This window comes from Acyrthosiphon pisum, chromosome A2 (assembly GCF_005508785.2).
Source record: "Acyrthosiphon pisum isolate AL4f chromosome A2, pea_aphid_22Mar2018_4r6ur, whole genome shotgun sequence".
Taxonomy (NCBI): Eukaryota; Metazoa; Arthropoda; class Insecta; order Hemiptera; family Aphididae; genus Acyrthosiphon; species Acyrthosiphon pisum.
Genome location: NC_042495.1, coordinates 118884378 through 118897916, shown reverse-complemented (window position 1 = coordinate 118897916; position 13539 = coordinate 118884378). Strand labels below are relative to the sequence as shown.

At 28.2% G+C, this 13539-nt stretch overlaps 1 protein-coding gene across 3 annotated transcripts in view; it reads right to left on the bottom strand.

The window, feature by feature from the left end:
- LOC100169520 (calcium-activated potassium channel slowpoke) overlaps window positions 1-13539 on the bottom strand; it is a 74712-nt gene that overhangs the window by 32737 nt on the left and 28436 nt on the right. For 2 of the 3 annotated variants that reach the window (XM_029489748.1, XM_029489749.1), the window contains exons 7-11: window positions 7082-7173; window positions 5777-5887; window positions 5416-5521; window positions 2164-2316; window positions 1480-1635 (exon numbers count right to left, since the gene is read on the bottom strand). In XM_029489748.1, the coding sequence (XP_029345608.1) occupies window positions 1480-1635; window positions 2164-2316; window positions 5416-5521; window positions 5777-5887; window positions 7082-7173 (618 nt within the window). Of the gene's footprint in view, window positions 1-1479; window positions 1636-2163; window positions 2317-3601; window positions 3708-5415; window positions 5522-5776; window positions 5888-7081; window positions 7174-12310; window positions 12403-13539 lie in introns of all 3 variants that reach the window. The other variant, XM_029489750.1, reaches the window with a different exon arrangement.

Genomic DNA, 13539 nt, shown 5'->3' with positions numbered 1-13539 from the left:
CCACACCCCCTATTAACCACTCTAAAAATCATATAAAAATATATTGTATATTTTTGTTACAACTTATAAAATATAATAACAAACTCAAAAGTAACTAAATAAAAACAATTCATTTTAACTACCTATTTATTTAAATAGTTCCATAATTTATCATAGGTTTGTTCTTTATTATCTTAAATAATAATATTTTAAAGGTAATTGATTAAATAATAATACAAAATATATAAATAATTATTAAATCTATGGTAAGAAAAATTATGATTTGATCACGTGCATTTTGATAAAAATGCAGAATGATGCAGCGTCCCGTGCGTGCCTCTTCAAAATGAAAGTAGGGGTACGCTAAAATTTCTGAAAAATTAGTTGGGGTACTCCGTCCCCCTGCGTCCCCCCCCAAGTCGAGCACTGATTAATAGTTAATACAATATTCCATAGTTCAAGTCGAGCCCCTTTGAACGGCAATATAATATAGAATATTATTGAAATATAATATAGCGATGTTGAACGAACAGTAGTGTTTCATAAAATGTCATAATATGCTGCAGATCGTAGATACGTCTAATATTAGAGGCGCACGAAAAAATAAAAATGAAAAAATAAAAAAAAACACGTGGGCATAACAACAGACTTGAGATGCACAAAATCATGTACAATTTCCGAAGGATAAAAATTTGAAAAAATAAATTTAAAAAATAAAATAAAATAAAAACAACAAAAACAACAACAACAGTATCGGCCGCCGGTACAACATTTTGGACACGTTATTTAAGTCCACTTACTCAGTGGCATGCGCAAACGGCATGCCAATGAATGTCGGGCTCAGCGTTTCGGTATACATCTCCATGCCGGTACCGCGGAGATAGTCGTTCTGCCACGTTTGTATAGCATCCGGTGCCACGACGCACCTCGTGTTCTGCTAACAGACATCGTCTAACACGCTTATTCACCACAACCGATAAATTGGGTTCAATTTTTTTTTTTGGTTTTAATATGATTAAAATATATAGGTTCATTTTGAAAATGGTTGATCACACACGCACAGAAACGTACAAACACATAGGAGAAAAACACTAAAAATACTTAATAGTGTCAGTGCAGGTATAATATATTATTATTATGTTATTACAACGAATACATAATTTTTATTATTTCAACAATAATAATGATGATAGGTACGTATAATGCAGGTCGGGACGACAATCGCATGGTTCGAGTCCTCAGAGGTCGGAATTTAACGGATCGAAAACATATTATTGTGGTTACATAATATTATGATGCACATGAATCGATAACGTGAATAGTAAACGATGCACTATAATCATAATTACAAAGTTATCTTTTCCGTTTGGCGTTCTTTTAAAGATTTTTTTTGTTTACGTTTGGTTTCGCCTCTCTGGATGGATGTGAGCGCGTGCGCGCGACAAGAGTTAGAGAAGTGTTTTCTAAGAAGCTTAAGCGTACTGGTTTAGAATGACTCACCGTTTTAAACGACCTCATAGCGAACAGATTCGCCATCATTGTGGAAAAGCCTGGTGCTAGACAACTCTGCGCAATGAAACCAAGTTTCAACTCCGCTAAGCAGATCACGTCGTCTCCTTGTTTCCAGTCCCACGACGGAATGTTCAGTAAATACGCCTGTCGGTCAAATTAAAAACACGATTGTTAAAATGGCACGCGTCGACGAAACCCGATGATGGTTAAATATTGGGTAAATCATAAAGATAAAAAAACTACCTAACCTTAATAGGACCAAGAAGAAAATATATAGTAAGAAAAATAACTGACCCCAAAATAAAAAATATCAACCCACTTCACGAAATCAAAATCTGGCGTCTACTTCCATTCACCCGTGAGCCGAATAGGTTCCGTTTTGATTTTTAGATTCATAAAGTATATTATTGTTGTTAATATTATGTAAAATATGTAGATATATGTAACAAGAAAATATTTTATCAGAAGTTTACTAAGATTTTGTTAGTTCATAATAATATTATAACGATTGAATAAAATAAGTTTTATTTTCCCAATATTTTGATTTTAAACAAAAAATAATTATAGACATTTCGCGAACCCGTCGGATCTCAATGTCAGCTTATATTTTAAGCGACCCGTATCATAAAATATTTTGATTCAAAATAATTGTATTCTGCGACGTATACGCACTTTGTTGTGATACTGCATGAGTTGTATAATGACCCTTATGTCGTCCGAGTAATTTTTGATAGAAATGACCCTCATTATGTTCGCAGCGTCTTCGGCGTCCGGGTCCTGGCAGTACTTGTTCGCCAACACCAGACAGGCATCAGCCTCGTGGACCTGAAACGTCATTACCGGCGTTTTACACTGATCGTCTGGTTCCGTGTACATATTATTGTATATAATAGTATACAGATTAAATTAACAGCAACAACATTGTTCGCGTATATCGAATATAGAAATTACTTTTCGTTTAACTTGTGTACGTTAAACACTAAAGCTCATTTTCCAAAAAATAGTATAATAATATTATTTAATATTATGATGAGTTCAGCTACAAATATCACACACGCATGCACTAAGTTATTAATATTATTACATATGCACACAAATACACAAAACACATGAATTATACCATGCTGACGACAATGGACGACCACGATTACGGTAAAATAATAATATGTCTACAGCACTACACAACGCGTATTATTAACATTATTATTATTATTATTATTATCATTATTATTATTATTATTATTATTATTATTATTATTATTATTATTATTATCATCATAATATAGTTTATAACTATAAATATTATCAAATGTTTGATTTGTGAACAAGATGCGTTAATAGAACGTAATTTTACTAAAACGTGTATGAGTAAGAGATATAATAATATCATAATATACCGCGTGTGAGAGACAATATTTTACACTACTGTGTAACGAATACATTATTATAATAATATATTATCATATGTGTACAATTAATAATGCAGCTAACTATGCGATGATTGTATGATTATATTATAATATTATGTATGTATTGTATAATAATATAATAATATATAACATTATAATTCAATGTTGATGAAATGAAATGATGCGTTTTATATTTGGGCAGTGAAAACGTCTTATTTTGTCGAGTTCGGTAGGTAAGGTAGTAAGGTCCGGTCTGTTGTTGACGGTTGTCGTATATGTTTTTTTTTCTTCTCAATAGAATACAATATATAAAAGCATGCGCCGTTAAAACGAATTTTTGAAAAACATCGTACTTATAAACAAAAACAAAAATGAAAACAAAAAAATCATAAAAAAACACAGTCGTCGTTTTGTGTTAAACATTATATAAACAGTTCGGTTCGTTTGATTATTTCGTGCCACGTGAGCATCATGTAAAATGTTTGTAAGTTAATAATATATATATACATATACACTTATATACATCACTTATTATATATTATATTATGTATAAATATTATGCAAATATAAGTATATATGTATACATATTTAATATTATGTATATATTTGTTTAAATCACAAAAATCCATCACCAGCGTCATACCAATCCAAAAATTGCAACCGTCATTCAATTTGTGCTAAAGCCATTTGTTTGGACATACCTTTACCCTTTGCAAATCAATAGGGTTCATTATAGAACCTTGGAAGAACTCGACAGTGGTAAAATGTCGCTTGAAAAGTCCTTCCAGTTCCAGGTCAGGTGGCTTCCTACGGTTTGGAAAATACCAAAAATAACTAAATTGAAGCACAACTAATACTGACATGTCTTCTATATATTGCACACTGTATCGTAATTATTTATAATATAAAATATCATATAAATCAAGTATCAACAATATAAAATCTATGGTTCAGAAATCCGTTCAAAGTATCTAACTAGTCACTAGGTGGTAAAAATAGATACAATAATTTAATCAATAAACGGCTATATAAACGCTATATAAGTAATAATATAATTCTGATTATTTCTTTTTTTGTACGTTTGTTATAATAGCAGCCACAAACGAGTTGTTATGATTCTGCCAGTTTGAACCTGCACACATATATAATATACATCTATATATATATTATAGGGACAGTGTATCGATTTCAGAAAAAATCACTTCTCCAATACTAAACTACTTTCCTTTTATATATAATATTATTATATATAGATGTAAAACAAAAACTTCATCTACCTGGTTCAAATAATAATAATAATAATAATAAAAAAAAAACATTACCATCGTCAAGGTCTGTTCAAGTTCCCGTCCTAAGTGTTTAGTATTTGTATTTATATATAAGTATATATATATATGTTTGTATATATATAAATATATAATAAATGACAGCTAAATACATGGTTCAAAGCAAAATACATTAACTCTTTACAGTTTCAACGGCTTTGTTATAGCCTATACTAATATGTAAATACTGTTTGATCAAGAGGCTTAACAAATCTAAATGACGATAATAGTTAATGTTTGGTGTAAATAAATAAAGGATTATTATTTAAAACAAAATTTATGAATAATTATATAATATACGTATCTATATAATATATGTATATATATTATATATATATAAATATTGTACACACATATATATATATACATATATTTATTATATAGTGTACATAAATAATATACGAGGTAATTTTTTTTAAAGTTAAACACTAATTTTTTCGAGAATTGCTAACGTTTTTGGAAACAACTTTTATTTAAATAATTTGAAGTCTGCAAAACAATATTTTTTGCTCTATATTTCACCATTATTATCTTTCGATTTCTTTCTTTTTTAACAACTGCACATATTTTTATTTTCCCATTTTCTGAGAGTCTTAATACATAAAAATTCAAATTCAAACTAGTAGTTAATAAGTTGTAAGTATTTCGAGTTACGTCGAGTGGAGAATTGAACCAACAGTAAAGTTACGAAGTACAGCTGAAACACGCAGCTCGTTTATACTTTAAATACTTATAAATAATTAACAACTATTTTGAAATTCGATTTTTAACCATCAAAATTCACAGAAAAATAATATGCTGATTCGGAATATTATATTAAATATTAATAAATTGAAGATTTAAATACTTTAAATATGATGACGATAAAAATTTAAAATGTAATTTTTTATCAAAAACGTTGTTTTGTAATGACTTCGAATTGTGTAAAAAAAAACAATTCCAAATCCATAAATACCTTTCAAGAAAAATAGTGTTCAAATTTAAGAAAATCAGTTCGTATATAATATAATACCAATACACAATATATTATAATCTATCTCTAGAACTAATAAGAATTGTTTCTATTTCGTATCAGACTACATGTAGCTGTTATAATAATAATAATAATATTGATCTATGTATGGAAACTGAGCACAAATCGATAAGAAAAAACGTCGACAGTAAGAATCAGGATGAGAGTGGGTATTTACCTTCACCCTCTCTAGATCTACTGCGTTCATCATTGTACCCTGAAAAAACTCGACAGTGGTGTAGTGACGTTTGAGCAGCCCTTCCAATTCTAAATCTGGCTCTTTTCTGCAAATTACACACAACGTCGTACCTAATTTTTCGACTTAAAACGTTTATATAGGTATAATGGTATATATCATAATGAAATACATGTACATGATCATATATAGTTCGGCAGTAAAGATCTAAAACGTGATTTCAACAGATATATTAATTGAGTCTCGTATTTTTTTTAACTATCGTTCATTATTGATTATTTATTACTTTGTCATTAGAATTATTTAAATTGATACAATATTATATTGATGTGTTTTGTCGTACCTGTGTAAGAAAACCACTTCCACGTCTACGTCCTCTCTGTCTTCATGTAAAAAATCTTTCAAAAAATGCGACACTGACTCGTAGGTAATGTGTCCGCAAACGACGATGTGCCTGTTTTTATAGGAATAATTCATATTAATGTATATATTTACATAATTCTAAGAGAAATTATAATAATTATAATAAAAACTGATCAAAATAAAAATAAGATTTAAAAATATTGTATATGCACCGACGAGGGGCACTACGGTAAAATCCTAATAAAACAGTCAGGATGAGACTACGTAATAATATTATGTATGTAAGCATGATGATTGCTCAGGTGAAGTGCATTTTTGAAAAATAATCAATTAAAAACAGGAAATAACTAAATCAAAAAGTACGAGTTTGTTATATGTATATATAAATGTATCATGTGTTGTGTGAACTTTACGGAACGTAGAGTTCACACAGCTTTTGAAACAAATTATTAATAATAATATAATAAATAATAATATGTCAAACTGCTTTAACACGGTTACATTTACTAATGTAATTTCTGCCTAAAAAATATAAATAAACATATAAACAATAAAGTTATTGATACAATAATTTTTACTATTTTGCCATCGGTATAGACACTACGGATTTAAGCGTGTTTACTGAATATGTTCAAGCTACATAATAATAATAATAATATAATAGTTTGTATATTACAATCAGTGATATTTACATTAATATTAATTTTTTTGGTCTAAAAATAGGGTTCAGGCAAAATTAATATTGTTACGTGCAGTTATTTATAAACAACAACAAAAATTAATATACATATACATATTATTATATGTATACGTTATTTTTTCTTCAAATTTAACCTATTCCTTTACGAATTTGTGTTATTTATGACGTAACAACAGTTGAATTACATTTAATTTAGCAACTCGGCACGGTAGCTAAAGTTGCATGGTAATCTGTAAATAGTGTATACATCGTACTTGCATCGTACAATATTCTTATCAGGTACTATCCGTGTATACATATACGTATACGTAGATAATGTAAATCGATCATGTATCATATTAAATATTATTAATATCATGTTGTGATGAAAAAGAAGAAAATTATTTTAGAATATAGAAAAACGTGCTTTAGTTTAATTGACGCTGAATATCGTAGGCCTATAAATCCGTAGAAAAATATTGTTCAAAGCTTGAAGCTTAGTAAAAAAAAAAAAATTAAAAAAAATAAAGTACTTAATATTATTATATAAAGGTGTATAAATGCTAATAATATATATATATATATGTATGGTATGTAAAATATTACCTCCTTCCACGTTCATTCTTCAGGGTTCCTCCGTATTTTGGTCTAGTTCCGATCAGGTCAATTATCTCGGGTATACAACTCGCAAAAATCGCCTAAGGAACCCCAAATCATTCAAGGATAGTTCAAAATTTCAAGAAACATACATGAGAAAATTGCGCCACGTTATAATTATTATTAGAACGTATATTATTATCACATAAGAACCTATTCGATTTTTTTTTTCATGTGGTGTTTGTGTGAATGTTACATTCGACTGTGCTAGTGTATATATTATTATGTATTTATGTGTATATATATATATAAGAATATGTATCTGTGTGTGTGTGTGTGTGTGTGTGTGTGTATGATTTTTGACAGCATTAGACGAGTGCACGATGACAGTCAGACTCACACTGAACGAAATGAGAACGGTTAGTCGGAAGCATTCGGGTAGGATCGTTAAAGTTCCGTTCAGTATGCATCTGTTAGTACCAAAATAAAGTCCGTATTTTATAATTATAATTATATTTTAATTTGTTTTTAATTTTTTTACGATTAAGTATTTTTTTCTTTTTTTTTTTGAGATCATATTGTCAGTTTTTACCGCCAATAATAATACCCTAAAATTATTGTATTTTTGAAATTAAAAAACAAAAATAATAAAAAACGTACATTTAAAAAATAATTTTAATTAATTTTTTTTTTTAAGGAATAAAACACCTAAAGAGAGCACACCTAAAGAAACGTGGCTTGTTAGCGATCAGCAGTAACACTTTGTTAGGTATTTACGTAAAAACAACTATAATACATCGTAATTTGAAATTATTTCTATACATTTTGATATAATTTCAATAAATTCACGCTTACAAAACCTTACGAAATATTTTAGTCTTGTTAAAAAAAACGGTTACATTCCAAAAAAAAATTATTCATGCTTTATTTTGTATTTATTTTTTGTAATAGCTATTCTATCCTAGTTTTTTGGTTAGATCATGTGAGTGTATAATTATTATTGTTATGATTCATTCGGAAATCTACCAACGAGCCAATGTTTCTTGGTGTACAAACAAAATAAAATGCAAAAAACAAAATATGAAACACACAACAACTCATAATAATGCACCTGCTATTTTAACATTTTGAGTTTGAAATAATAATAATAATAATAATAATAATAATAATAAAAAATAAAAATAAAATAAAAATAAAAAAATAAAACTGTGTGGCGGAAAAAACTGTTATCTCATTTTAGGCACCTTACTTTTGTCAGCGTCTTAAAAATACGAAATAAAATATAAAAAATTTAACTACCTTTATTGTTACTAGTAAAGCACCTTTGTCCCTGTTTTTCTTTTAAAATCTATCTAGTTATCAAAATGATTACTATTTTTTTTTTCATGACGAAAATAAAATATTTTAAAAATATATATCCGCGCCGAGTTGTTTAAAAACAAAATATAAACTTTCATTTTAATTTTCAAGTATCCAAAAAAATATTACAAAAATAATAATAAATAAATAAATAAATAATTAGATAAATAAAATATATATGGTTAGATATTTTCTACATTTTTTCATGGCACGTAATATTCGAAAAAAATTAGATAATAATGCTTAAAAAAACAAAAATGTTATTCATGAGGAAAAGTAATATCCTATGACAATAATATATTGATATTATGTATATTATGTTTTTATTACTGACAAAACTAATGAAGCTATTAAGTGCGAATTCTACATGTATTGGGTTTGCAAAAAAATAGAAAATAAATAAATAATAATAATAATAATAATAATAATAATAATATAATAACGAATCTAACATCTAAATTTTAGATATTGTTTACTATATATATATTCTAAACTATTTTTTTTTCGACTATGTTAGGGAATATTTTGTTCATGCCACCAAGATAACTGATTTGGCTACGATGGTAGATGTCGCGTGATGTTTATGTGACAATGTATTTTCACGGCCTGGCTGAACAACAAACTAATATTATATTTTTAGCTTGAATCTCATATACACGTGACGATTGCACCTACGAGACCACAGATCAACATCTGTTTTTACGCTTGGCCCTCAGAAAATCACATTTTATTCCGAAACGACCGTTACGGCAGCGGCGCGGCGGCAGCCGTCTCGGAAAATCCGTACCGCGCATTTTACTATAGCAATAGTAATAATAATTATCATAATAATAATAATAATACTAAGTATATAGTTTTAGTAATAGTAAAAGTAATAGTAATAATAATAATAATAATAATAATAATAATAATAATAATAATAAAAATAGTTATTGTAATAGTAACATTAGCATTATTGTATTATCCACAGACCACGGAAATAATAAACGAATTTCCACAGATTGGTCGTATAATTTTTTTATTTTTGTAATAAAAACAACAATAATAGAAATCAAATAATAACAATTCGCATCGATCGATTGTTTTATTGTCATGACAATTATTATTGTTGTAATCATTTTAAAATAGACAAATCACGCTCCGAAATATTTAGCTAAGGTATACACACCACAATAATATTATTGTCAAACCGTAACACCTGATAGAGGGCGTAATTTTGGCATCGTAAATGGAAACACCCTCGGGACGACCGAGCCTAACGTTTTTTGAACGATTGTCGGTTTAAAAAAAAAAAACATAAAATAAAACAAAAGAATACTTGTCCATAAAAATCGTATCGCAGAAATACTCCGTGAAAATACATTGTTTCCATTTTGCGTTATACTCCAAATTTAAAAAATGTATATATATATATATATATATACATTTTTATATGTATTTTTTATGTATGTATAAAGTTATAATATATTATGTAGCGTTAAGCGAACAAAATGCAATCTAATCGATCGTGAAAGACTAAAGGAAAATATTATCAACCCCATCGAAGCGTATAACAAATGCGGTCCGAGTTATTTCAGAAGATTACTTTTTTTTGTAAATAACAAATTAAAAAAAATAAAAATATAAAATGATAAATATATACTATATGTATATAATATATAATATATGTAATGTACGAAATACGAAAAAAAAATAATAGTTCATTGGCGATTCTTGCCTTCGCCTTTCTCGCTTGTACTCCCCACCATATCGCTTCCTGTTGCCAGCGAGCTCGGTGATTTCGGGTATCCAGCTTGCCATCACAGCCTATCACCGTTCGGTTAACAATACAATATTAACATAATATTAAAAAAAACCCTAAACAAAAAAAAACAAAACAAAACAAAAACCAACAAAAAAGAGAACAAAAATTATAATAATAATAATTTTTTTTTTAAAACACTATATAACAAAACGTGTATACATTTTTCTAAGATCGTGTGTGTGAGTGTATTTTATTATTTTTTTTTGCGCCCGTGGTTCGTCCAATTACGCCGAAAACGAAGAAACATATTATCATCTATCGACGTGACCGATGAATTAATATATTATTGTTGTAACAGTCGTACAGCCGATGGGATCGACGAAATAACGAGTTGTCCGGCGAATGGCGTCACCTGCGCTCCACTCAAAAAACATTAATATCTTTTAAACGCGGTCGTATTAAGTCTTTTTCCCGTTCACATCGTCAGATGATATAGAATTTCGAGATACAGAGAGTACAGAGAGAGAGAGAGAGAGAGAGAGAGATAGAGAGAGAGACAGGCAGACAGAGGAAACAAAAAGAGACAGAGGGTGAGAGAGAGAGAGAAGGGATAAAGATAGAGAATAATGGATTGGCGAAAAAATAAAGAAGATTATTTCCGACGTAACCGAAAGAACCGAATTATTATTAATTAATAATTAATTATTATTATGCATGTACATAGTAAGTATATCGTATCAGCTAAACGTCAGGTCTACAACTAGTATAATATTATAGTATAGTATATAGCCAAATAACCATAAAACATTTAACATGAAATGACATTGCAATCATTCATCAATGACGCGCCGAAGATGTTTTATCGTCGGTGTCACCCCGGCTGGTACGGCGACCGCAGCAAACCCGGTGACCCATTTTTTTCTTTTTTTTTTTTGTATAAAAGTTTAAAAGGTTAATTGCACGAGGAGTTATACAATAATACATTTAAACTGTTTTCTTTGAGTATACAGACATACAATTAATATATGTTATGAATAATTATGATGTTATTGTTGTATAGAATATATTATATAATGTTCGGTGTACATAAAAAAAATTGTTTTAATAGTATTAGCATAGTTAGCTTTCTATTAGTACATCTTCCTTAGTAACCTATTTTTCGTGAAAACCCATAGATGGGACTTTGTAGATTTTGTATTACACACAAATTAATATTATGTGATGTTCAAATCTTATTTTTGTATAAAAAAAATTATAATATTATCATTTATTATATAATAGCAATAATAATTTAATTTAAAAAACTACGTTAAGGATTTCAAATAATATATAACATTGCTCATTGAAATCAATAATAACTAGGTATTTGTAGGTAATACGATTTTATTTTTGTATTTATGTTCAATAATCAAAGTCACGTTGGAAAACGTGATTCTGATTATCTATATACCTGCACAGAGTAAAAGGTCATTGATGGCTATATATTAATGTAAAGTTATTGCATCAATAATTTAATTTAATTGTTTCCAACTATACATAACTATTTACATTATAGGTACAGTTAAACATTTCTAAAATCAAATCTCACCAATGATAATAATTTAATTAAGATTCCTATTACAATTAAGTGTTACCTTTTATTGTATATTAATCCACATTTTGTGTTATTACCTCAATGTTTTATGACCTTCGTGTTTAACTATATATGGTACAAATACAGGGTTAATGCAGCAGACAAAAATCATATCGTGAGATAGAAAAATAAAATAAATAGGGCATAACCAAGAGTAAGGAAAAAAAATAACATAAAATAAATTACATGCAAACAAATGTTTTTTTCATAATATTAATTGTATATGCAGAAAATGCGGCCGGTCAATAGAAAATAATAAAAACGCCAAGAATAGTTAAAAATTAAAATAATAATTATAATATTGTCAGTTAGTTAAGGAAAGAAAATGAAACAGAAAACATCTTTTAAAAAAAGGGACTTCGTTAAAAATGTAGGTCATTAGCAAACGCATCATGATGAAATTAAAAATAAAAATCATATAAAAAAATCATCTAAATAGGTGGCAGACAAAATTAAAAAAATATATTATGGTTTCCATTTTATGTGTTTATATTGTATATACCTCTTTCCATGTTCATGTCTGAACTCTCCACCATACTTTGATCTAGTTCCTACGAGTTCTATAATTTCTGGTATGCTACTAGCAAATATTGCCTAAGTGATAATAAAACAAAATAGATATAAAAATAAAAATAATAATGAATGTATTATAATAATAAATTATGTTAAAATATGTATACATAATAATATACAATACATAATATCTATAATATGATTAATAATGACAATGTAATGTACAAACTCGTCTAGCATAATAATATGCAATAATAAAAATATATTTTCAACGGTCATCGTTTAACAACAACGTTATTGATATAATAACGTCATTGTACGAGTAGCAGTTATACCAATGATTATGACAAAAATAATAACTTATTTTACGTAAATTAATATAATCAAATTAATTATAATAATTTTACAGAACACGTTTGGAAATTCTACATAAATAACGTATGCACGCCGTCGACGCACCACCCACGTGTGTGTGTGTCTTATGAGTTTTTGTGGATGAATACAGACAGACGTCATTAAACTCTCCTAAAATATATAGTTCTACTATAATATTGTAATAACAATAAAAATATGATCGAACGAATTCCATGCACTGTAATAATAATAATATGTAACTTCAAAATGTTATATTATTTAGGCAACTGCAGTCGTGTTCTGTGATAAATGTAATCAAAAATATTTGATTCAGCGCGCTATAACCGCCTTCGGCACTATAAACGACCCCGCAGTCCATGCAAATCCAAAGCTAAACAGCGCGTACATTCAAATTTAAACGGGTATTATTGTACAGCGAAATAAAAGATTAACGATTCGTATACGTTTAATAAGCTGCCAAGCATTTTAGCGGTTACCTTGACATGTCAATGTTATATAATATATATATATAACATATTATAAGACAACGATAAAAAGCACCCAAAAGAAGAAAAGACCTCAAGTAAATGTAAACGAAGCAAAACTATGTCAATAAATAAAAAAAATACATATACATATTATTATGTATAGGTTATAAACTATTATTTAATATTAGTCTATTGGTCTGCATTATGAGCTATAATAACTATAGTGGATATTTGTATAGTTAAATAATTTATAATAATAATACAAAAATAAAATTGTGTATGACCTTTTACTCCAATTTGTCTCTCAGAGGCAAATACCGTACGGGTGGGGTGGGGAGGGTTAAACTGGAGCTTTGGTTGATGCTCATACTTTGTA